Genomic DNA, 27,077 nt, shown 5'->3' on the forward strand with positions numbered 1-27,077 from the left:
TATGCATAGTGCTTAAGTACTGTATATACCCTAACTGGAGGGGAAGATACAAAAATTAAAAACAAATATAGAAAAACTACTATTTTCCCCAAACTTGAGATCATATTATATTTTCAAATTAAACATTAGGAAATAAATATGTATACTTCTCTATTTCGTAGTTCAGTAAAACACATGAGTTGTAGATTTGCTTGACTCTCATTTTCCTTAAGAATATATAAGGCAGTATCAACTGATAACCAAGGGGATGGTTTTCCTAGAAACAAAAAACCCAAACATCTTAAAATAAGCAATTACTACTTACTCTTTCCTATGTAAATAGAAGCTGGTGGATTCTTTCCCCTTTGGATTTTTTTTTTTAAAGAAATACATAACCTGTTTTTATACAGAAACACATAACCCGTTTTTATATAGAAACATCACAGCATCTATAACAATATACAGTGACCTTGCTAGAAATATTGTCTATACTTACTCTCTAAAAATCAGAACTTTTACCTGGCGATTCGCAGACCTGTACCCCTGGGGATAAAAATATGTGTTTATAAAAATTAAAATTAAAAAAAAAAATCAGAACTTTTCTTAAATTTACCAGAAAGCTGAGGTTGCAAGGCCTGAAACCCAAGAAAAAACAAACCCTTTCCAAGAGAGATGAGATTCAAGCACTAGCTTACCTATGGAAAGGCATTGGGGGAAAAGATGTTAGACCTCACCTATGTGGTGGCAAGTCCATAATTTACATCTCCAACTGGAACCATTTCTTTGAACTTTAGACCCATATAATCAATTGCCTATTTGACATTTCCACTTGAACTTCTATGTCTAAAACTGACCTTCTCCAACCCCTTAAAAAAAAGCAACTGTCCATCTATATTCTTTCTCAGTCTCAGTAAATAGTAATTCATCCTTCCAGTTGCCATACTTCCAATCAAGCTAAAAATCTTGAAATCATCTCCAACTTTTTTCTTCTCTTGCATATGATAGCCAATCTTCAGGAAATCCTGTGGTTTAACCTTCAAAATATATCCAGGATATCCACTTCTTATCACTTCTACATTTTTGATTCAAAGCATCAGCAGTACCTTCCTAGAAGTCTGCAATAACATCATAGCTGGACACCTTACATGCACTTGGGTACATTTCAATCTATTTCCAATATAGCAACCTGACTGCTTTTGTTAAAATATGTCAGATTACGTACTGTCTCTACTCAAAATCCTCTCATGGAGTTGAGAGTTGGATTAATGTTGCTCCCACCCTAACAATAAGAAACAGTACATGAATCATAATTTCTTATTCCTTGAACTCTGATGAGTTCAAGGAAAAATCACAATTTTTCCTTGAATTCATCAGAGCTGAGGTCCCAGAGTAAGCAAGTAGTATGAAATCCAAGAAAAGTCACACCCTTCCAGGAAGAGAGGAGATGCAAGCACTGGCCGATCTGTGGTGCAGCATGGCAGACTAGATGTCAGGCGCCATATAAATGGAAAAAGAAAAGAAAGAGCAGAAGAGATATTTGAAGAAATAAAAGTGAAAAATTCTTCTAAAAATAATGAAAGACAGTAAGTCAAAAATCCAAGCATAATAAATACAAACACACTCCACAATAACAGCATCAATGAGAAAAACAAAAGTACCTAGACACATATTCAAACAGTTGTAAGTTAAAGATAAAGAAAAACTTGTGAGGGCAGCCACGGGAAAAATCCTCCTAAGGTTCCTCATTTCTCTCAGAAGCCCAAGTCTTTATTATAGCAAAAACAAACCAACAAACAAAATCATTTCTACCCCATTTTGTCCTGGTTCCTCCCTGTCTTCATCTGCTTTATTCCTTCATTCTCCTAGCTCATTCTAGCCATTCTAGTGACCTTGCTATTCTTTTAACACCAGTCACACTCTCACCTCAGAGCACCTGTTAGAGTATTCCCTCTATGTGGAATGCTTGGCCACCTACCACTCTTCACCCATCCCTTCCACCAGCCCTATATCCAGAAAGCTTACTCCCTTGCCTTCTGTGGAAGACAGCAGAAATGGCTGCCCTCTCTATATTCACAGCACATTACAGTGCAACTTTGCAGCTCCTCCAACAAGAGAAAAGTCTAGTTCTCTAGGTTATAAATCTGGACTTATAAATCTGGACTGTAACCTGCTGTGAAAACAAAATGTAGCAAAAGCCTCAGGAAGCCCTAAGTGCTTCTGCTTTTTCTTTGAGTTCCCAGTTACATGAAGAGAACAAGTCCAGGCTAACTCACTGGAAGGTAAGAGATTAAATGGGACAGAGTCAAGTTGTCCCAGCTGAGACCTCACAAAGAGACCAGCCAAGACCAGTAAAGCCAGCAATGACCTAACCTGCAGCTGATCACAGATGCATGAGTGAGTCCTACAGAGAAAAACAAAGCACAGCTCAAAACAAAATAACTATTTAGCAAACCTGCTTACTAGTGAATAACTATTTAATTGTTTTAAGCCACTGAGTTTTGGGATAATTTGTTATATAGCAGTTGATAATTGTTACACCTCTTTCAAAGTCTTTGCTCAAAGGCCAACTTCTTAATGAAGTATACACTAATCACTCCACTTCAATGGCAACTCATATTCCTTCAGGTTTCACAACGCCTTATGCCTCTCTATTTTTCCCATAGGACTTGTCACTTTCTAATATGCCCTATCATTTACTATTTATTATGTTTATTATTTATTATTAGTTCCCCCACTAGAATGTAAGTTCATAAGAGCAAGAATTTTTGTCTTTTTTGCACTCTGTTGTTGTTGTACATGTACTCTCATGTATCCTAAACACCTAAAATGATATTTGATATATAAGGCCCTCAATTGATAACTGATAAATTATTGAATAAAGGATCTCCTTTATAAGAATATGGAGAACTAACATCTGCATTGAATATGCAGGCCTATCTTGATACTTTTATCTAAAAAGGTGATTATTGTAATTGTCACTTAAAAGCATCAACCACCAAATGTTTTAAGTATCTCATAAGATATACAGTAAAAACTTTTATAATCTCTACCTTAGGAAGAAAAAAGAACAGAGTGGGGAAGATTCATCTAGTTATAAAGTAAACATTTTCTTATTATGTAAACATAATAAAAGAAAAATAAAAATTGATACTTAGAATAATCAACATTAAAAGTATATCTAGGGAAAGTACCCTTATAGACATTTTCACTAATTAAAAATACAATAACCATTTCAGACACTAGGAGATTAATTTGTACCTAGCATTTATATACAAAAAAACAATATTACCATGAATGCAAAGATTATTAGTAAAGGTTGTTTGCAGTTCATATTGGCACAAATTATGTTCCTATAAAACTTCTCTTAAACATATTAATTCTAAAAATTCACAAATGGAAAAGCTAAAAATTAATTAGTAAATAAAGTTAATTCTATGTCATAAGGAAACCAGTGTACACTTTGTTCTGCTTTTAAATGAATTAAAATATAACATGCTTTAAACATAACAAAAAACAACTTAAATACTTTGCAAAATATGATAACACAGTCCAAATATAAACTAATTCTTTCTTGAAGTATATGTAACTATATTTCTTAGGTAGATTATTTTCTTTACTAAGGCTACCAAATATCTACATAAATATTTTCAAAGAGGGCATAAATTGAGATTTTAAAAATACATGAAAAACTTAAAACTTGCCTTCAACTTGACTCAGGTTTAATGGTTTAATTGTTAGATAAACCATGGATCTCTGAGCTATTTGCATCCTATATTGATGACTAATGATTTCACCATCTTCTTCTAAGAAAAAGCAACCTTTTGATTGTACACATTGCCACTCCTGAAATGAAGGAAAAAAATTTTTTTCAAATACTTAGTAAATGTTTCTAGCATGCAGAATAATAAAGAAAAACTGAGAAGGATATAAAAGAAATGTCAAATATAGCACTGATCTCCAGGAATCTGCGATATCATTAAGAGGTAAAACAAACAAACAAACAGAAAACCAACCTAACATAATCCAATTATAATTGACAGTAGTACACGGTTAGAACAAGAAAATAATCACATGTGCAAAATAATAACTCTAGTTTCTAAAATAATGCCTGGCACATTGTAGGTATTCAATAGTGCCTGACTGATGGGGGGCAGTGCTTGGGCATCGATGTAAATGGTGAGGGCAATCTATGAACCGTATCTTGAAGGATTAGCAGAGTTTATGAAAAGCTAGGAAAAGACATCATGGAAAAAAAGAAGTAAGAAAGACAAAGTTCATGAGAGTGAGGGAAGTACTGAAACAGCGTAATAAATAAAAATGGTGCAACGGGGCACCTAGGTGGCTCAGCTGGTTGAGTGTCCCTCCAGGTCTTGGTTTTGGCTCAGGTCATGATCTCATGGGTTACGGGATCAAGGACCCTCCCCACTTCCCATAATGAGTCAGGCTCTGCGCTTGGCAGGGTATCTGCTTGAGGATTCTTTCCCTCTTCCCCTCCCACCACTCATGTGCTCTCTCACTCGCTCTCTCTCTCAAATAAATAAATAAATCTTTTAAAAAATGCTGCCATGATAATTAGGGCAGGATTAGTGCTTGGAACATGGTAAAAATGATTAAGGACCACTAAAACTGATGTTGAAAGGAAAAGTGATGACTTTGTATTTAAAAGTTAAAGTATATGACAACCAAAATTACCTGTACAAGTCCAGGTAACCAAAACAATACTGAATAAGTTTTACAGATATAATAAAATGCTCATAAACATCAATTTTGAGAAAATGTTCTATGTGATCATTTCTGCTATTCTGGTTAGCCAAATCCCTTCTGGTTGAAACCAAAAGCTCCAGGAGCTCTCAACTAGAATTAAATAAAACTGGAAGATGACGCCATATGCAAAAAGTAAAAAATTCTCCATTGAAGATATGAGAAATTGTGTCATTGCCATAAATGTGTACAAAAATACCCTTCAATTTATCATTATAGGCTTGTCTACCTATAATGTAAAACATATTTACAAGGTTTTGAAATGACTTTATAAAAAAGGATTTGAAAATTATCTGGAAGGATATTTAAATAATAAGCCCAAGACTTTAATCATATTAAGAAAGCTACTGAAGCCACATGCATTAGCTATATACAATATATAAAAAACACTAGTAATTGATTATAGAATTACCTACTATGGCACTAAAAAGGGGAGAACAAAGATAAATTACATTGAGCTGAAGGCAGATGCTTAAAGACTGAGCCACCCAAGCGCTCCACACCCACTTTTTTTTTAAATTAATTTTTAAATTTTTTAATAAACATATAATGTATTTTTATCCCCAGGGGTACGGGTCTGTGAATCGCCAGGTTTACACATTTCACAGCACTCACCATAGCATATACCCTCCCCAATGTCCATAACCACACCACCCTCTCCCTCCCCCCCTCCCCCAGCAACCCTCAGTTTGTTTTGTGAGGTTAAAAGTCTCTTATGGTTTGTCTCCCTCCCGACCCCATCTTGTTTCATTTATTCTTACCCCCCAAGCCCCCCACGTTGCATCTCCGCTTCCTCCTATCAGGGAGATCACATGATAGTTGTCTTTTTCTGATTGACATATTTTGCTAAGCATAATACCCTCTAGTTCCATCCACGTCGTCACGAATGGCAAGATTTCATTTCTTTTGATGGCTGCATAGTATTCCATTGATACCACATCTTCTTTATCCATTCATCTGTTGATGGACATCAAGGTTCTTTCCATAGTTTGGCTATTGTGGACATTGCTGCTATAAACATTTGGGAGCACGTGTCCCTTCGGATCATTACGTTTGTATCTTTAGGGTAAATACCCAGTAGTGCAACTGCTGGGTCATAGGGTAGCTCTATTTTCAGCTTTTTGAGGAATCTCCATGCTATTTTCCAGAATGGTTGCACCAGCTTGCATTCCCATCAACAGTGTAGGAGGGTTCCCCTTTCTCCGCATCCTAGCCAGCATCTGTCATTTCCTGACTTGTTAATTTGAGCCATTCTGACTGGTGTGAGATGGTATCTCATTGTGGTTTTGATTTGTATCTCCCTGATGCCGAGTGACGTGGAGCATTTTTTCATGTGTCTGTTGGCCATCTGGATGTCTTCTTTGCAGAAATGTCTGTTCATGTCTTCTGCCCATTTCTTGATTGGATTATTTGTTTTTTGGGTGTTGAGTTGGATAAGTTCTTTATAGATTTTGGATACTAGCCCTTTATCTGATATGTCATTTGTGAATATCTTCTCCCATTCTCTCAGTTGTCTTTTGGTTTTGTTGACTATATTCTTTCTTGTGCAAAAGCTTTTGACCTTGATGAAGTCCCAATAGTTCATTTTTACCCTTACTTCCCTTGCCTTTGGCAATGTTTCTAGGGAGAAGTTGCTGTGGCTGAGGTCAAAGAGGTTGCTGCCTGTGTTTTTCTCAAGAATTTTGATGGATTCCTGCATCACATTGAGGTCTTTCATCCATTTTGAGTCTATTTTTGTGTGTGGTGTAAGGAAATGGTCCACTTTCATTTTTCTGCATGTGGCTGTCCAATTTTCCCAACACCATTTGTTGAAGAGACTGTCTTTTTTCCATTGGACATTACTTCCTGCTTTGTTGAAGATTAGTTGACTATAGAGTTGAGGGTCTATTTCTGGGGTCTCTATTCTGTTCCATTGATCTATGTGTCTGTTTTTGTGCCAGTACCATACTGTCTTGATGATGACAGCTTTGTAATAGAGCTTGAAGTCTGGAATTGTGATGCCACCAACTTTGGCTTTCTTTTTCAATATTCCTTTGGCTATTCGAGGTCTTTTCTGGTTCTATATAAATTTTAGGATTATTTGTTCCATTTCTTTGAAAAAAATGGATGGGATTTTGATAGAGATTGCATTAAATGTGTAGATTGGTTTAGGTAGTATAGACATTTTCACAATATTTGTTCTTCCAATCCATGAGCATGGAACATTTTTTCATTTCTTTGTGTCTTCCTCAATTTCTTTCATGAGTACTTTATAGTTTTCTGAGTATAGATTCTTTGCTTCTTTGGTTAGGTTTATTCCTAGGTATCTTATGGTTTGGGGTGCAACTGTAAATGGGATTGACTCCTTAATTTCTCTTTCTTCTGTCTTGCTGTTGCTGTATAGAAATGCAACTGATTTCTGTGCATTGATTTTATATCCTGACACTTTACTGAATTCCTCTACAAGTTCTAGCAGTTTTGGAGCCCACACCCACTTTTTTAAAGGCTAAATAATCCTAACATGTATTTATATATCATTTTTCTATTATATAAATGATAATTATTTCCATAATTTATATTTTCATATTTTATGTTATTAATATGTATATTCATAGCACCAAAATACATATAAAATTGGAAATTTAGAAATAGGGGGAAAATCTGCATAATTCTATCATCCTAGTTTGATTCTATGTAATCCTTCCTAAGATTGGCCTTACATAAAAACTTACTTTTTATATTCTAATTAACATTATTTTATTGTTATTATTATTTAATGTTAATCCAAAATATTTGCTACTGAAAAATAAGAACAAAGTTAGAGAACTTACATGTCCCAATTTAAAAATTCACTTCAAAGCTACATAATCAAAACAGTGTGATAGTGGCATAAAGACAAATATATAGACCAATGGAATCCATAGATAGACCAGAAATAAACTCTTACATGCATGATCAGTAGTTTTCAACAAAGATTCTAAGACCAGGGGCGCCTGGGTGGCTCAGTGGGTTAAGCCGCTGCCTTCGGCTCAGGTCATGATCTCAGAGTCCTGGGATCGAGCCCTGCATCGGGCTCTCTGCTCAGCAGGGAGCCTGCTTCCTCCTCTCTCTCTGCCTGCCTCTCTGCCTGCTTGTGATCTCTCTGTCAAATAAATAAATAAAATCTTTAAAAAAAAAAAAAAGATTCTAAGACCAGAGGCACCTGGGTAGCTCAGCTGGTTAAGCCCCCCACTCTTGGTTTTGGCTCAGGTCATGGTCAGGCTTTGCTCAGAGTCTGCTTGTCCCCCTCCCTTACCCTTTACCTCTCCCTCACTTGCCTGCATGCTCTGCCTCGAAAATAAAATCTTTCTTTTTTTAAGATTTTATTTGTTTATTTTTTTGTCAGAAAGAGAGAGAGAGAGCACAAGCAGACAGAGTGGCAGGCAGAGGTAGAGAGAGAAGCAAGCTCCCCTCTGAGCAAGAAGCCCCACACGGGACTTGATCCCAGGACTCTGGGATCATGGCCTGAGCTGAAGGCAGTGGCTTAACCAACTGAGCCACCTAGGCGTCCCCAATAGATAAAATCTTAAGGAAAAAAAAAAAGATGTTCAGACCATTCAATGGGAGTAAGGACAATCTGGTCAACAAATGAAGCTGGGAAACCTGGATATCCAAGTGCAAAATAATTAATTTGAATTCCTTACACCATTAACAAAAATTAACACAAAATGGATCAAAGACCTAAATGTAAGTACTAAAACTATAAAATCCTAAGACGAAAACATAGTAGAAAAGCTTCATGGAATTGGATTTGGCAACTCTTGGGTATGACACCAAAACAATGTGCTGTGACTATAGAAAGGGCAGACATTTTTGCTGCACAGAAGGCAAGGGAGTAAGCTTTGTGGATGTAGGGCTGGTGGAAGGGATGGGTGAAGAGTGCTATATTACTTTTTTTTTTTAATGGATTTTTTTTTCAATTTGAATCATATGGGATTTTTTAAAATTTTATTTTATTTTTTCAATGTTCCAAGAGCTTACTTAGTACTATAATCTGTGATAATTATCCACTTATGTCAACCGGGATCATGTGACCAATCTTTTTATGAGCTAAAGGAATGGTGGGTAGCAAAGCATTCCACATAGAGGGAATACTCTATCAGAAGCTCTGAGGTAAGAGTGTGCCTGGTGTTAGAAGAACAGCAATGTGACTAGAATGGCTAGAATGAACTAGGAGAATGAAGGAAATGAAGTAGGAGATGAAGACAGGGAGGAACCAGGACAAAATTGGGTAGAGCAAGGGTTCCTGGGGTGCTGATAATATTCTATTTTTTAACTTACATAGTGGTTACATTGATTCCCTTAAGTCCATATTTAATTTCAATATGAAAATTGAGTACCTACACTTAAAATCTATTCATATTTCAGTATAGAGATGTGCCATCTATAAGGCACTAATTTTTACTTTTAAACAAAAGATATATTATGTGTATTAAAAACAGAGCTTGAAGAAAATGTATCAACACAGTGAAAAAGCAGAATGAGAGAAAATATCAGCAATCATACACCTGAAAATGGATTAATATCCAGAATATATTAAAAACTCTTATAACACAACAACAAAACCCCAAAAAACTCAATTAAAAAATGGTCATAAGACTTGAATACACATTTCTCTGAAGAAGATAACAGATGGCTAATAAGCACATGAAAAGATGCTCAACATATCATTAGGGAAATGCAAATGAGAACCACAATGAGCTACCACTTCATACCAAATAGGATAGCTATTTAAAAAAAGAAAAGAAAAGAAACCCAAACCAGAAAATAAGAAGTGCTGATAAAGATGTGGAGAAATTGGAAATTTTGTTCGTTGCTGGTAGGAATGTAAAATATGAAGCCATTGTGGTAAAGACTGTCAGTTCCCCCAAAAATTAAACATGAAATTACTACATGACCCAGCAATTCCATTTGTGGTTGTGTATCAAACAGATATTTGTACAACCGTCTTCATAGCAGCATTATTCACAAGAGCTGAATGGTGAAAAGAATCCAAATGTCTACTGATGAATGAATGGATAAACAAAATGTGGAATACACATACAATGGAATATTCTTGTGCCTTAAAAGGGAATAAAATTCTAACATATGCTGCACATGGATAAACCATGAAGACATTATGCTATGTGAAGTAAGCCAGACACAAAGGGACAAATATTGTATGATTCTAATTATATGAGGTATCCAGATTAGTTAAATTCAGAGACAGAAAGTAGAACAGTATCTGCCAAGAGTGGAAAGAGGAGGAAATGGGGAGTTATTGTTTTATAGGTAAAGAGATTCAGCTGGGGATGATGAAAAAGTTCTAGATATGGATAGTAGTGATGGTTGCATAACAATGTGAATGTACTTACTGCACAGAATCATACATTTAAAAATGGTTAAAATGGTAAATTTTATGGGTTTTTTTTAAAGATTTTATTTATTTATTTGACAGACAGAGATCACAAGTAGGCAGAGAGCAGGCAGAGAGAGAGTGGGGGGGAAGCAGGCTCCCTGCTGAGCAGAGAGCCCGATGTGGGGCTCGATCCCAGGACCCTGGGATCATGACCTGAGCTGAAGGCAGAGGCTTGTTAACCCACTGAGCCACCCAGGCGCCCGGTAAATTTTATGTTATGTATATTTTGTCATAATGAGAAAAAACATTTTGCTAAGTAATAGTTTTTTTTAATTTGACTGGTTCTATAATTAATCCATTGAATTGGAGTATCATTACTTATTTCTAAAATGTTGGATATCGAGGTCATTTAATTTCTCATCAGTATAAATAATAATAAAATGAAGGCTATTTGTCTAAATGCTTTTCCTTTCATGAATAATATCCTTCAAAAGAACTCCTAGGCCAAAAGTATGCACACTTTTAAGGCTAATGACATGTGTTACTATATTGCTTTGTAAAACAGTGATCCAATTTTACAACACCACCAACAATGTATAGTGTAATAATTCTGCCACTACCATAACTTGGTCAGTAGTGTTATCATTAAAAAAAAACTGGATGGTGGGGGGCAGCTGGGTATCTCAGTCAGTTAAGCATTTGACTCCTGTTTTGGGCTTAGGTCATGATCTCAGGGGTCCTGGGATTGAGCATGACATAGGGCTGCATGCTCAGTGGGGAGTCTGCAGGAGATTCTCTCTCCTTCTCCTTCTATACCTCTCTCAGGTCATGCTGTATCTCAAAATAATAAATAATAAATAATCTTTTTTTTTTTTTTTAAAGATTTTATTTATTTATTTGACAGAGAGAGATCACAAGCAGGCAGAGAGGCAGGTAGAGAGAGAGGAGGAAGCAGGCTCCCTGCCGAGCAGAGAGCCCGATGCGGGGCTCGATCCCAGGACCCTGAGATCATGACCTGAGCCGAAGGCAGCGGCTTAACCCACTGAGCCACCCAGGCGCCCCAATAAATAAATAATCTTAAAAAAAAAAAACTGGGTGATGGTGGGGAATGATTTCTTAAGCAAGGTGTGGGTCCATAAAATATTCATTATAGTATTCCACATATTTTTGTATACGGTATTATATCAATTTTGTGTCAATTTATATTTATGCAATAAAATGATATAATAAAGTGGTATTGTACCAACTTTTGCATTAATTTGAATTTCTCTGATTACTAGCAAGATTGGACTTTTCCTGATGTGCTTATTATTTTTGTCTCCTTTTGTATCAACTGCCTATTCACCCTCTATTTTCATAGGTCTATTACAGACTTGATATTTTTGTTACATATTTTAATAAATTATTTTGACTGTTTAGATGTTGACTGCCCTTTGTAAGCTTTGATGTATGTATTTTCTCTGTTTCATTTTATTTTAGTTTTGGTTACTTTTCAACTTATGTAAGTTTTTCATTTTTATACTCATCTTTTCTTTGGAGATTTCTTCTTTTTTTTTTAAGATTTTATTTATTTACTTGACAGAGAGAGATCACAAGTAGAGAGGCAGGCAGAGAGAGAAGGGGAAGCAGGCTCCCTGCTGAGCAGAGAGAACTCGATTCGGGGCTCGATCCCAGGACCCTGAGACCATGACCTGAGCCGAAGGCAGAGGCTTTAATCCACTGAGCCACCCAGATGCCCCTGGAGATTTCTTCTTAAACTGAATTTTAAGAAATTACCATTACTGCTGAGCTGTTACTCAAGCTTCCAATAAGTCATTAATCACAAGCACTGCTACACCTTTGGGGTATAAAAGATATGTGTATTTTTAATTCTGAAAAATTAAAATGTGACCTTAAATTATTGGAATTCATCTTTGTAAGTATATTGCCCATGACAGAAATGAGTCATTATATATGATATTTCAACAACATCCCTATGAGGCAGTAAGGGGTAGATATAAATTAGTCATTTTAATAAACAGAGAAATCAAGGTACCCAGAGGTTATACAGAATCTGAATTTTACAAGGAGTTTGTAGAAATATTAGGTCTACAGCCTAAGAATTTTGGATCAATGCTTCTACCATTAGATCATATTTCCAAAACAAAATATACTCTGGGTACTAAATTCAAAATTTTTTATAACTCAATGAGGCTCAAACAGGGGCTTGAGCCAAAAGTTCAACTATTAATGGTGAGTAAGAGTATATACAGATTTTCATTTAGCCTCCCTGTAAATCCCTTGGATGGGAATATATCAAGGACTAACAACAGATGCTGACATTACTTCAAAGCCAATTGGGCAAGGTATAATTAAATGTTTTTTTTTTTTTAAGATTTTATTTATTTATTTGACAGAGAGAGATCACAAGTAGACAGAGAGGCAGGCAGAGAGAGAGAGAGAGAGGGAAGCAGGCTCCCTGCTGAGCAGAGAGCCCGATGCGGGACTCGATCCCAGGACCCTGAGATCATGACCTGAGCCGAAGGCAGCGGCTTAACCCACTGAGCCACCCAGGCGCCCCAAGGGCAAGGTATAATTAACATGACCCTGGAAGATGACAATTGTTACATAGAAGAAAGGAAAGATATAATCACACAGTATTTAGACAAATTACCATTTGAGACAGTTTGAATTAAGATTCTGACATCAAATAGAAAACATGTTTTCCTTTCAAATCAATTTTGACTATAGCATTATCAAATGGAATTTCATCTAAAATATTTTACGAGTATGTTTATAGTCACCCATATGGAATGGTAAGGGATACTAGTTTAGAATTATAAAATATTTAAGGTAGAAGTATAAAAAGCAATCCAGTCCAGACTTCTCTTTGATTGAGGAAAGTCTGAAAAATAAAGAAATGTATTTGTCACAATTCTCCTTGATTGCAGAACCAGAGATGGACTTAGGTAGGTCTCCTTGCTCTCTCTCCAAACTACCAGCTATATTCAAAATTCTGTTCTTTTTCCTCATTTAAATATCTGCCATGATTTTTTCAAAATCTGGTATTTAAAGAAAGCTCATGTTGAAAAGAAAAAGCTCTTGTTACGAAATTACTAATAAAGTATGAGAAAGCATTATTATTTGGAATTACCCATATATTACAGTGTTAAGATAAAATTAGGGGCACCTGGGTGGCTCAGTTAGTTAAGCATCTGCCTTTGGCTCAGGTCATGATCTCCAGGGTCCTGGCAACAAGCCCTGAGTGGGGCTCCCTAATCATCGGAGAGTCTGCTTTTCCCTCTACTCCTCCCTCTCCCCCTGCTCATGCTCTCCCTATCTCTCTCTCTCTCGCTCTCTCCCTCAAATAAATAAATAAATAAATAAAATACTTTTTAAAAAAGGATAAACAATTATTTGGGTTCCTTATCGAAAAATGCAGATTTTGGGCACCTGGGTGGCTCAGTCGTTAAGCATCTGCCTTCGACTCAGGTCATGATCCCAGGGTCCTGGGATGGAGTCCCGTCAGGCTCCCTGCTCCGTGGGGAGCCTGCTTCTCCCTCTACCCTACCCCCTGCTCGTAATCTCTCTCTCTCTCTCTCTCAAATATATCAATAAAATCTTAAAAAGAAATGCAGATTTTAGTGGCTGGAAAATTTGTATTTAATCATGGGTGTTGCAGCCTCCTCCTCCATAGTTCATAAAGTATTTAAACAAACTAAAAATAGAGGTATACCTCAGAGATATTGCTGGTTTGGTTCCAGGCCACCACAATAAATGAGTATCACAATAAAGCAATTCAAACAAATTTTTTGGTTTCCCAGTGCATAGAAAAGTTAGTTATGTTTACACTATACTATCATTTATTAAGTGTGCAATTTTAGACATAATTAGCATTATGTCTAAAAAGCAATGTACACACCTTAATTATAAGATACTTTATTGCTAAAAAATACTAACCATCATTTAAACTTTCAGCAAGTCATAATCACTGATCACAGATAACTATAACAAATATAATAATAATAAAAAGTTTAAAATACTGAGAATTATGAAAATGTGACATAGAGACACAGTGAGCAAATGCTGTTGAAAAAATGGCACCAATAGACTTGCTTGATATAGGGTTGCCACAAACCTTCAATTAAAAAAAAATGCAGGGTAGGGGCGCCTGGGTGGCTCAGTAGGTTAAGCCTCTGCCTTCGGCCCAGGTCATGATCCCAGGGTCCTGGGATCGAGCCCCGCATCGGGCTCTCTGCTCAGCAGGGAGCCTGCTTCCCCCTCTCTCTCTGCCTGCCTCCCTGCCTACTTGTGATTATCTCTCTCTCCCTCTCTCAAATTAAAAAAAAAAAAAAATGCAGGGTAGCCTGACTGGCTCAGAGGAGTGTGTAACTCTAAATCTTCAGGTCGTGAATTTGAGTCCCATGTTCGATATAAAGATTACTTAAATGAATGAATAAAAACTTAAAAAGAATGCACTATCTGTGAGGCACAATAAAGTGAATCACAATAAAACGAGGTATGCCCATATTGCACTTTGCCTGGTAAGCTGGTAGTGACCATGGCATGTGACATTTGAGAAACTCAAAGATGGAAGAATTTTTCCATATGCTTATTGTACTTCCTGGGGGCAGTGCCATGGGCCGATAGGAGATGCCTTTAGCTGGGGAGTGAGTTAAGCATTATCATTGGAGGTCTTTCCTAAATTCCAGTTTTAGAAAAAGTATAGGAAGGGAATTTATAGGTTTCCTTGGAAAGGTAGCCAACCTAGATACTACAATACATGGTTAATAAGGCTGGAAAATGATGGAACAATAGCTATTATAAACAGAGAGACAAATGCCACATTATTTATATCAAACAAACTTCAATGTAACAATCAGATTATTTTTAATACTAAATAATGACATTAGTAAGGAGAATTTGTAGCTCTCCTGCTTAAAAGGAAGCATTCAAATTCAAATTCTTAAGATCTGCCAGAGTTATTTTTTAAAAAGTGTTTATTTAACCTAAATTTCTTTTTAGACTTCCAGGGGCACCTGAGTGGTTCAGTGGGTTAAGCCTCTGCCTTCGGCTCAGGTCATGATCTCAGGGTCCTGGGATCAAGCCCGGAATCGGGCTCTCTGCTTGGCAGGGAGCCTGCTTCCCCCTCTCTCTCTGCCTGCTCTCTGCCTACTTGTGATCTCTGCCTGTCAAACAAATAAATAAAATCTTAAAAAATAAACAAACAAAAAAACAAATAGACTTCCAATCACACAAAGCTTTTCCTCTAGAACCTAGATGAAAATGTTATGAATTAAAAGAAAAAAGTATGGATAAAGTGGCTGGCTCATTCAAATAAATCAATTTGAGAGGATTATAGATTAAGTTAACAGTTTGAGTATTATAAGAAAAATGGAAGGAGGTTGAGTTTTTAGAAAAAGTTTTAGAATAACAGTGTAAGAAATTCTGGTGATAGAGTTTTTAACAGAAATAAAATAGTAGAAATAAATAGCAGAAATAAAATAGTAGCTTGTAATTCTTACACAGGGCATAAGGTGGTGCTATATTCTACCAATTCAGGTAAATTCAAATAAAAGGAAAAAGAACTGAATTTATTTGTCATATACAAATTTTACTTATTTTCATTCACAATGTATAAGGAAATGCTGAAAAGAAGCACAAATTAAAAATGGTTAACTTGAAAATTCTACTTATCAAAAGACTTAAATGTATCAGTAAAGTGATATTTTTCTTGGAACACTATAGAGAATATAATTTGTTTTGACATACAAGTCTATATTATTATTAAAGTTTTAGGTGAGGTAGAATTATTAAGCAGTAGATCTAGCATAGACTTAGATTGCTATCTAACTGACAAGCTGAATCGATCATCATTTTGAAAATATGAGGAATTTAATTATTTGGATCCTTCATAAAAATTTAGACAACCACCTCTACTTTAGAATGTTTGTATTTGAATTGTTATATAGACATATATAAGACAAATGTTATATAACATATCATACCCAATATATGCATATGTTATATAACATATGTGTTTTATACAATACACATACACATATTTAAAACACATTCTAGGAGTCTGGATGTAGGAAGTATTGCATCTCTAGAGTTTACAACTCATGATTTGGGCTTTCTCTAATTCTAGTCAAGTCTGGCAATCAAAGCTATTCCTCTCTCAAAGAAAAATTCCTAACATTCCTTGCATATTACAAAACCTAAGTGAGCAGGATTCAGGATTAAATACAAAATAGTGATAAAGTACCTACACGTGATCTATCGAAAGGGTCTTATTTTGCTCCTGTAATTCATGTCCCTTACCAATTGTATGAATTTGTAGTTTAACGTATGATTCATGGATACCCCATTTCAACAATTTTCTAACTTCTGAAAAGACCTTCCTCTGTCCCAATTCCATATTCCTCCACTACACATGAAACTGACGTACCCAGTGCACCGGGGTGTCTCAGTCATTGTGTCTGCCTTTGCCTGGGGTCATGATCCCAGGGTCTTGGGACTGAGCCCTGCATCGGGCTCCCTGCTCCATGGGAAGCCTGCTTCTCCCTCTCCCACTGCCCCTGCTTATGTTCCCTCTCTCAATGTGTCTTTCCCTGTCAAATAAATAAATAAAATCTTTTTTAAAAAGAAAGAAATTAAGGTACCCAAACTTGTTTAAATAGATTTTAAGTATTTGAAGGCAAAATTAATTTAAGTTTTTCTAATAACTTAATCTATCGATCTTAATTAAAACAAATCACACTTATGCTAAGCAAAATAAGTCAATTCACTTGTGTTGAATTTAAGAAACAAAACAGAGAAGCATAGGGGAAGGAAGGGAAAAATAAAACAAGATGAAATCAGAGAGGGAGACAAAGCTTAACAGACTTTTTTTTTTTTTAAGATTTTATTTATTTATTTGACAGAGAGAGATCACAAGTAGGCAGAGAGGCAGGAAGAGAGAGAGGAACGGAAGCAGGCCTCCTGCTGAGCAGAGAGCCCGATGCGGGGCTCGATCCCAGGACCCTGAGATCATGACCTGAGCCGAAGGCAGTGGCTCAACCCACTGAGCCACCCAGGCGCCCCAACAGACTCTTAATCATAGGAAACAAACTGAGGATTGCTGGGGCAGGGGCAGGGGGATGGGTAAGTGGGTGACAGACATTAAGGAGGGCATGGGATGTAATGAGAACTAGGTGTTATGTAAGACTGATAAATCACTGAACTCTACCTCTGAAGCTAATAATACACTATATGTTAGCTGAATTTATTTATTTATTTATTTATTTTTAGATTTATTTATTTATTCATTTATTTGACAGAGAGAAATCACAAGTAGGCAGAGAAGCAGGCAGAGAGAGAGAGGAGGAAGCAGGCTCCCTGCTGAGCAGAAAGCCCGATGTGGGGCTCGAACCCAGGACCTGGGATCATGACCTGAGCCGAAGGCAGCAGCTTAACCCACTGAGCCACCCAGGTGCCCCTGTTAGCTGAATTTAAATTAAAAAATAAATTTTAAAAATTTTAACTAAAAAAATAAATGACACAGTAACTATATTTATAATGAGTACTTCTCAGAAAATACTTATAAAATTCATGAAATTTACTTTAAAATTTCAAAGTAAAATGCAAACTGAATCCTGCTAAATAGTAGAATCTTTAAAATTCACAGATTAAAAGAAAGTCATTTCAGCTCATCTAAGAAATATCAGATAGTAAACAATAGTGGGAAGTATCAACAACAGAAATAGGATATAAAAAGTCAGGTAAGGGGCATGTGGGTAGCTCAGTCGGTTAAGCGTCTGCCTCAGGATCAGGGAGTGATCCCAGGATCTTTGGATTGAGCCCATTAGGTTCCCTGCTTAGTGGGGAGCCTGCTTTCCCTCTCCCATTACCCCTGCCTGTGCTCTCTGTCAAATAAACACATAAAATCTTAAAAAAAAAAAAAATTAAAAGCTGGGTAAATAATATGAAGACTATGAAGTATTTCCAAAACACATTAAATCTTACATGAAAGCCACAGAATTTAGAAGTTGACAGTATGCCATTTTCTTCTTCTTCTTTTTTTTAAAGATTTTATTTATTTATTTGAGAGAGAGAGCACACATCAGGGCCAGAGACAGAGGGAGAGGGAGAAGCAGAATCCCCGATGAGTAGGGAGCCTGACTCAGCGCTTGATCCCAGCACCCTGAGATCATGACTTCAGCTGAAGACAGACGCTTAACCGGCTGAGACACCTAGGTGCCCCTGCCATCTACTTTTAATCATTAATTTTTCTAGTATCTTTTATTTAATTCCTCCTTGTCATCAGCACCATTCTCTTCTCTTGATGTCTTAGATGCAAAATATAAGTTGTCTATTGTTACACAATCACTATGGCCTATAGACTAACTATGGCGTTATCTGTTAGATCTGTTCCTTCCTTATTTTTTTCAGGTACTAACCTAGGCCTACCTGTCGTCACTTTATATCTGGATATCTCTCTCAGCCTTTCAGATAGTCTCCTTAAATTGAGGTTTCCATACATAACTTACAACAGTAACATAAGTTCTTTTTCTTTCTTTTTTTAAAGATTTAATTTACTTATTTGAGAGAGAGAGTGAGTGGGAAAGAGTGCTCATGAGCAGGGACAGAGGGAAAGGGAGAAGCAGACTCTCCTGCTAAGCAGAGACCCTGACCTTGGGCTTGATCCCAGGACCCCAAGATCATGACCTGAGTCAAAGGCAGACGGTTAACCTACTGAGCCACCCAGGTGCTCCAGCAGCTTGAGTTCTTAAACTATACTTTTATCATGTCATTCCCATATAAATACCTACAGTCATATCTTAGTTCTATAATATTAGTAACAGTATTATCTAAGTGATTACTATGTTCCTGGCACCATGCTAAATGCTTAATACATGTGAGATTATTTAAATCTTTCAAAAATACACTAAATATAATTATTCTCAATTTATAGATAAGGAAACTGAGACTCAGAAGAGCTGCTGACTAACTTAACAAGTGACAAAGCTAAAATTCAAGCATAGGCCTGTCTCTATTCAAAGCCCTTAATCAGTATCTAAACCAGTGCTTGGCCCAGAGTTACCACTCAATAAATATTTGTTAAATAAATGAGTGAATAAATGAAATACTATGCTGTACTACCTTGGTATAATATTAATAGTCAAGTAAATTTTTAATTTTTAATATAATACCCATATTTTACACTAAGCAAAATAGCTGGCATATATTACCTTCTTAATTAATATTTTTTTAGTTGAGCTACATTAAGAAATTATTAGTTAAAACAAAAAGAAATTATATTGGTAAGAGCCCCATTAACCGGAGCATGACACTGAGAAAAAGTCTTATTATGGTTTTAATATAATCCATATTAATATTTCTCTATATTGGTTAAAATTATTTATAGTTTTGAATTAGGTAAACCACAATCACTTAACTAAGTTAATTTTATGAGCATTTAATTTAGTTAAAAATACAGGAAGCTTCCATTGGTGGAAAATAATATTGCTGGAGCACTAAATATTGTGTGTGAACATGTTGGACATGCACACCAAATTGCTTAGGGTGTAGAGATTCCTAAACAGTCTGGACAAAATTCCTTGGAGATCATGTTTTAAAATTTTAATATAGAACAAATGTCACTCTCTAGCAATTTAAAGATATAAGGGACTTCAGAGTTCAATAACAAATACAGAGTTGTTATTTGAAACAAAAATGTAGCCCTTGAGAACAATCAGTTCAGTTTTCTAACAGCAGTTATAGTATGTGGTCATAACCATTTTTCCCCCTTTTACAGAGGTCTCTAGGTACACATTTTTAATGTATCCTAGCAGTTTCCAGTTAATGTTTTATATTTCTGTAGCTATTATTTTCTGTTGAAAGAAAACTAGTAAAGGTTGAGTCTAAAAAGGGAAAACAAAGAAAGAAGATCAATATTAACACTCGACAAATATTGACTTAGCAAAGTGACTTTGTTGTCTTTCTCTCACAGGAATTGATATTGAATGAATGATTTATTTATAAGAAATACCTATGGAAAATATTTGTTAAGCAAAATTTAAAAATTGCTTGGCAAAGTAGATATATATAGTTTTATAAATATATATATATAGCTATATATATATATAAGTTATATATATATAGCTTAACATACTTTGCTTGGCAAAGTATATATATCTAATCAATTCTTCAAAAACTTGAAAAGTCATCTCTTTCAAACTAAATACCTTTTAATAATATTCTTATTCATCATTTTTACTTTAAAATTACTAAAACTGGCCTATAGGTAGAAATGCTGTAATCCACAGAAAAATCTCAGAAAATTACTTCACAAACTTTACTAGTTCTCTGTAGACATCAACTAGTTATATATACGCTTAATGTCAATTTTTTTTTCAGAAAAATTCTTACCTATTAATTTAAGATACTATACCTTTGGGGCACCTGGGTGGCTTAGTTGACTGGGGGACTTCAGCTCAGGTCATGAGCTCAGGGTCCTGGGATCCAACCCCACGTCATAGGGTTCCCTGCTCAGCAGGCAATCTGTTGTCCCTCTGCCCCTGTCCCCCACTCATGCTCTCTCTCAAATAAATAAAATCTTAAAAAGTAAATAAATAATATAAAATATAATACCTTTATTGAGTTTGGCTCAGTTAACTTTGAATTTCGGTTACTATTAACACCCATGATAATTGTGAAGGATACAGATGTTTTGAACTTTCTAGTTGTTGCCATTAAAGAACTCCTGGTATCACCTGTAACAAGTAATAGTCTCACATCATTAAAAGTTATCAATACTAAGTCTATTTCTAAATACAGTGTAGTATAAAAGGCATGTCTATTAATTTCTTTCTCTTTGCTCTTCCTATTGAAATAAAGTCAGACGTTTCATATTTATCTGTCTTTAATGGTCCCTAATATATAGGCTACTAATAAGATTCTATATTCAGTATGTCACTCTTTACCCTGAAATTTCAGTTTTAACAAAATATAATAAGCATAGCCAAGCTAAGTTCTACAATAAAATTTTTACTTCAATAGATTTTTACAGCTGAGTCTAGAAACAGTACCTAACAAAAGTTGGCTTCTCATTTGTTTTATCACTGATAAGCTTAGAAGAAAAATTTATCTGAATATGACTCTTCATCCTTGACCAAGAAATCCTTAGTGTCAAAAGTAAATACCTTTATTTGAGAATGTTTCCTGATCAGTTTTTCTTATGATTCTGGGCGATGGTTTTGGTACTGGTGATGGGTCCCTTTCAGGGGATCCTTCAGTGTGGCTTCCAAACTGCTGACGCTTCAGTTTACTGTCAACCTCCAGTTTTTCTACAGTAGTTTTGAGACATTGCTCAATGGTTGTCATGTATAATTTACAAAACTATAGGAAATAAAAAAGTAGTCCAGTGGGTAAGACATTCAATCATACATTTGGGCGGAGGCAAATGCACATTAGTAGGCAAGAGATAGACTGATAGATGGTATTTATTTCCTATTGAACTAGGTTAGTCATTTTATTTTCCTGAAATCAGACTGACCACCCCCAAGTGACCTAGTGAAATGCAGCCATGATTCAATGAGGAGGTCATACTCTGAGTGAAAATAAAATGTTACACAAAGAGAGGTGATTTATTATTTTTTTATAAGACATGTGTAGACTTGAGTTTGTTCTAAATAATTTCTATTATTCTTCCACCCCAGAAAAGGTATATTCCTGAGGATAGTCTCTATGTTTTATGAGTACATGCATGTATTTTACCTTGATTATTTCTAATATAGTCATCAGATTACAATACTCTTCAGATTAAATTTCAAGTATAATTTGTACACAACATATTAAGTATGTCATTGCCAATATTAAAAAGATATGCTCCTTTAAAAATTCTTCTCCTACACAGTATACAAATTTACATTAACATGATCTCATGTACCTTGATATAATCGAATTTGCCATCAGCATTTACATCTGCCAAACTTATTATGGCATTTACTTCTTCACGAGTCATCTTCTCACCTCTCTGAAAAAACAAGATTTATTTTAAAGAAACATGACAATCACTTTATTATGAGGGGGAAAGAGCAGAGTGGAAATTCATTTTAATTTTTTCTATAAGTCAGTTTGACTATACGGATTATAAATCTCAGAATGAGTATTATGTTGAGCAAGAATGAAACAATAAAATAAAATTTCACAATTTTACTAAATTTTATAGAAGTATGAACTTCGGTTTACTAAATTTCAACAATATATATCATCAAACCAGTAATAATATTATCACTGAATTTAGAATAATGATGGTTTCTCACGGTATACCAAGAATCAGAATGGATTCCCAATCCCATTTATACTTTGCTTCTTTTTTACTTATCACATATGAATCTATTTCCAAATTACAAAACATTCTGGGCAGCAAATAATTGCAAAGGAACACAAGGGATTGCAACATGGGTTCAATTTTATACTTTATGTTTTATTTACAGAGCACCTTTCATCCAGAAGGATCCTTAAGTACTTTATAAACAACATATATGTGATTCATTTCACCTGCCAATGAAATAATTATTTTTAATGTGGCCTTGGTAGCCAAAGCTACATTCCAAATAGTTTTGCCAGCAATGCATATTACAAAACTATTTCACAAATCTTACCTTTGTTAGAAGTTTATAAAGGTCAGTGTGTAAAATAGAGCCATCGTCATTTACATCTAATTGCTTAAATGATTTTAGTAGTTCTGCTTTTGAAGTAGGTTTCTCCTTCCTTAAAATTATGCAAAAATCATCAAAATTCAGTTTGGCAGTTTGAGGAGTCCAATACTTATTAATGGTCTTTCGGGATGGATTTCTTCCTGCATGCTGTAGAGCTGTCCAAAAAAGCAAGTGTTATTTGTTATAGTAACATTTGGGATTGGTATCTGAATGTTTTTTTCTTTCCATAATTATATTATATTATAATATTATACAAAAGTACATACATACCTTTGGGGTTCATAATCTAGTGATTATCAATGTATGCCTGACTTTCAAAAATGAAAAAATATATATGTTACCAGCTACAGATTCTTGATCTATTAATACCAGAATTAAATATTTTTCTGTTCTGACAGTTGGTTCTCAACCTATATGGTTTAACTGATAACATGATTTACTTTGTAAAAGTGCCTGGAAAAAAAAGATTAAAAACAATCATCCATTTAATTGTTTTGAGGACCTAAGAATAACCACAAAAAGCATTAATTATTACTTTTCTGGCCCAACAAATACTTTTTTTTTTAAAGATTTTATTTATTTATTTGACAGAGAGAGAGATCACAAGTAGGCAGAGAGGCAGGCAGAGAGAGAGGGGGAAGCAGGCTCCCCACCAAGCAGAGAGCCCAATGCGGGGCTCGATCCCAGGGCCCTGAGATCATGACCTGAGCCGAAGGCAGAGGTTTAACCCACTGAGCCACCCAGGCACCCCCCAACAAATACTTTAATGAAATAAGGAAATCATTAATTTGAGAAAATTATTGTTAATAAGGCATGATATCTACAATGTTCATCATTGCTAGATATTAGGGTTTCAAGAATATTAATCATGTCACAGATGTCAAATACATGCACAAAATTTAGCTATTTGCAGTTATAGCCTTGCTAAAACTCAAGGATCTCAACATACTTTGAGAAAAATCTATTACGGAGATGCAATGATTGAATTACTCTTTTCTTAACCAGAATCTTTAAAAATACTCCTATAACCAGTTATTCATGAGATGTTATTGTTTTAAAAGGCATGCCCTTATATCAATGTGAGGTAACAAATCACAATGTGAGAAAGGCTTTGTATTTGTGTATGTCATACACACTGAAATATAATGGTTCTAAACAATTATATTTTGTACAGTTTAAAATAAGTAAACTGGTAATTTGTACATAAACAAATCTCTACATATTAAGACTTAATACTATCTAAAATGAACCAGTGATAAGATTCCTAAGCACTATAGATGGAATTAATAAAATTAAAGGTATAACTGTCCTGAATTTTGCTACCAACTTCTACTAGAAAGGCTTATATTGGGGATTTCTAACTATCTTAGGTGAGATTTCACAAGATCTGAGCACTGTCAATCAGCACTAAAAAATGATCATATGGATAGTCCACAATATGATGAATAAGGACTAATATATATAAAATAATTTTTAAAAATACCCTCAAGGAAATAGAAATTAGAGCAGAGTGATAAATACAGATATTTGTGAGTCCATTATATTGAACATTCACTGTGTAGAAGCATAATACAGGGGGGTTTGTTTTTTGTTGTTTTTTTTTTTTTTTTTCAGAGATTCAAACTTTTTGGTTGCTAAAGTTTCTAATCTAAATAGGAAGTCCACACCTGAAGTGTAAAATTGCTACCTGTGGTCATGACTTAAGGTTAGTAACATATTAGAAGTCCACAGACTAAGAGAAACGTTCCCATCCTCCAGCTTATGACAGTGCAGCATACCTAGATAACTAAAACTTTGGCAGAGAAAAGGAAACAAGACAATCACCTAAAGGCAACAGAATTTGCACCTAGGAAGGCTTTGTGGGAATTTGTAGCAGTGGAGACAATGTAATTTTTTTTAACTTCCAAAGGCTTATTTTGGATGTAGACAAAAGCCCTGATTACATGCTGCCCTAGGAATGAACAAAAGATAAGTATTTGCCTAGCATATAAATGAACAATTCCATAATTCATCTATTAAGAGAATCAGGGAAAAGGTACATGTGTTTTAGGATTCCATCCCCAGCCAACTTCCACCCTTTAAAAGGTAAGAATACAAGTAGGACCTAAATGAAGTTGTGATTTGGGGTCAAAAGTCCATGTGAAAGAAAATGCTGGGGTGTCTGGCCAGCTTGGTGAGTGGAGCATACAACTCTTGATCTGGGGTCATGAGTTCAAGCCCCAAGTGAGGGGTGGAGAGAAAGAAAGAAAGAAAGAAAGAAAGAAAGAGGGAGAGAGAGGAAGGAAGGAAGGAAGAGGAAAGGAAAGGAAAAAGAAAGACGGGTGCCTGGGTGGTTCAGTCAATTAAGTGTCTGATTCTTGGTTTCAGCTCAGGTCATGATGTCATGGGTTGTGGAATGGAGCCCCTTGTTGGCTCTGCATTCAGTGGGGAATAGGCTCAAAGATTCTTTCCTTCTGCCCCTCCCCCTACTTGTGCTCTCTTGTCTGTCTGTCTCTCTGTCTTTAAAATAAATAATCTTAAAAAAAAAAAAAGAAAATGCTATTTTTTGTACAGCTTTGAGACAATGGGTATGTAACTTTCCCACAAGTGGCAGGTCAGCATACACTTGATGCTGTCTTTAATAACAAAACGGCTTTTGGGGGCACCTGGATGGCTCAGTCAGTTAAGCTCTAAGTCTTGATTTTGGCTCAGGTCACGATCTCAGGGTTGTGAGATCAAGCCCCACATTGGGTTCTGCAGTAGGCATGGAGCCTGCTTAAGATTCTCTCTCCCTCTGTCCCTCCCCCTCTTTAAAAAACAAAACAAAAAAAAAAAAAACGGGTTTTTAATGTACTACTAATTACAAAACAACTTTCTCAGAATAAAATTAATTATGCCTAAACATGTACTCAGTAAGCAGACATTCTCATATCTAAGAAATAGGTATAACTTAGTAATCACTAATGTAACTAAATTTCTAATTTTGGAATTAGTTGGAGTCCATTATTATGTCTAATAACAATAAAAACATGTAACTGTAAATGTTTAAAGGTTTACATGAAAATACTGATCTTTTGCCAGGGTTTACTTTAAGCTTTAACATGAATCCATAATACCTGTATTATTTATAAGTTGGGAAAAAAAGGAAATCTAAAACTTTGAAAATGGTACTGTCCTGTCCAACCTTGAAATGGAATGTCAAAGCACATGTTATAGGCATAAATGGCAGAAAGATATAGATGAAAGATATAGTAGTAAGAAAGATATCATTGATTTACCCTACTTTTTAAAAATCTAGATTATCTGAACTCAATCATTATTATGATACAAAGAGAATTTCACCATAAAACCGAAAGTGTATATAAACTGAAGAAACACTGAATTATCCAGATAATTCTCTAAAACTGATAGCACCTTAGTAATACACCTTAGTAATACTTAGTAATACACCTTAGTAATAACACCTAAGTAATACTAAGTAATACTTAGTAATAGCACCTTAGTAATTATTACTAAGTAATAATACTTAGTAATATATTACTCATATAGTAATATAGATTCACAAACTAAATGCCATAATAATGAAAGACAGGTTAAACTTTTAAACAGGAGATTCATGACTTCACACTACTTTCATAAGAATAAAGAAAAAAACTAAAATTGTAGTTTATAATAAAAATGTAAATTTAATCTTTTCAATTTTCATATTTCAAATATGGATTTCCTCAAATAGCGATCTTACTGCGTACAAACCTAAGACATTATTGCAAAAATATGTCAGAATTTTTCTTTAAGGAAACCCCAACTTCTAAAGTTGGCAAAATAACTCAGTTTCTATATTCATGAAGTTATTAGCTGTGATGAAACTGACATGAGTATTCAGTTTGTGAATATATAATCACAATCTATGTCATTGTGATTATATATTCACATATATATAGATTGATATCTATAGATATAGATATCAATCTATATATATGTGAATATATAATCACTTATAATCATTCAACCTGTTTTTATATATTCTTTACATTTTCCCAGTGTAGCTCAAATTCAGGCTAGTGATTCAGATGCCACAAGCTTTAAATTCTATTATTATAGACTCTTAAAAATCTTATATAAATCTTATATAGAATCTTATATAAATCTTTAAGTACCAAATAAGAATTTTTAAAAAAATATTTTAAGCAAGTAATTGATGGACGCTTTAAAAATACTAATCTAGTTTGAATAAACATTGAATGTTTTATTTTGGAGCTACTAGAATATATAAATATATAAAATGGTATAATAGCATAATGTAGTTCCGTTCCTCA

The 27,077-nt window shown here is 35.0% G+C and overlaps 1 protein-coding gene across 2 annotated transcripts in view; it reads right to left on the reverse strand.

Moving 5' to 3' along the window:
* The window catches only part of EFCAB7 (EF-hand calcium binding domain 7), a 50,930-nt gene that overhangs the window by 21,180 nt on the left and 2,673 nt on the right, over positions 1–27,077 (reverse strand). For both annotated transcript variants that reach the window (XM_047723834.1, XM_047723835.1), the window contains exons 3-8: positions 22,726–22,937; positions 22,008–22,094; positions 21,262–21,457; positions 20,711–20,832; positions 3,681–3,822; positions 147–256 (exon numbers count right to left, since the gene is read on the reverse strand). In XM_047723834.1, the coding sequence (XP_047579790.1) occupies positions 147–256; positions 3,681–3,822; positions 20,711–20,832; positions 21,262–21,457; positions 22,008–22,094; positions 22,726–22,937 (869 nt within the window). The remainder of the gene's footprint in view (positions 1–146; positions 257–3,680; positions 3,823–20,710; positions 20,833–21,261; positions 21,458–22,007; positions 22,095–22,725; positions 22,938–27,077) is intronic.

Source organism: Lutra lutra, chromosome 4 (genome assembly GCF_902655055.1).
Source record: "Lutra lutra chromosome 4, mLutLut1.2, whole genome shotgun sequence".
Taxonomy (NCBI): domain Eukaryota; kingdom Metazoa; phylum Chordata; class Mammalia; order Carnivora; family Mustelidae; genus Lutra; species Lutra lutra.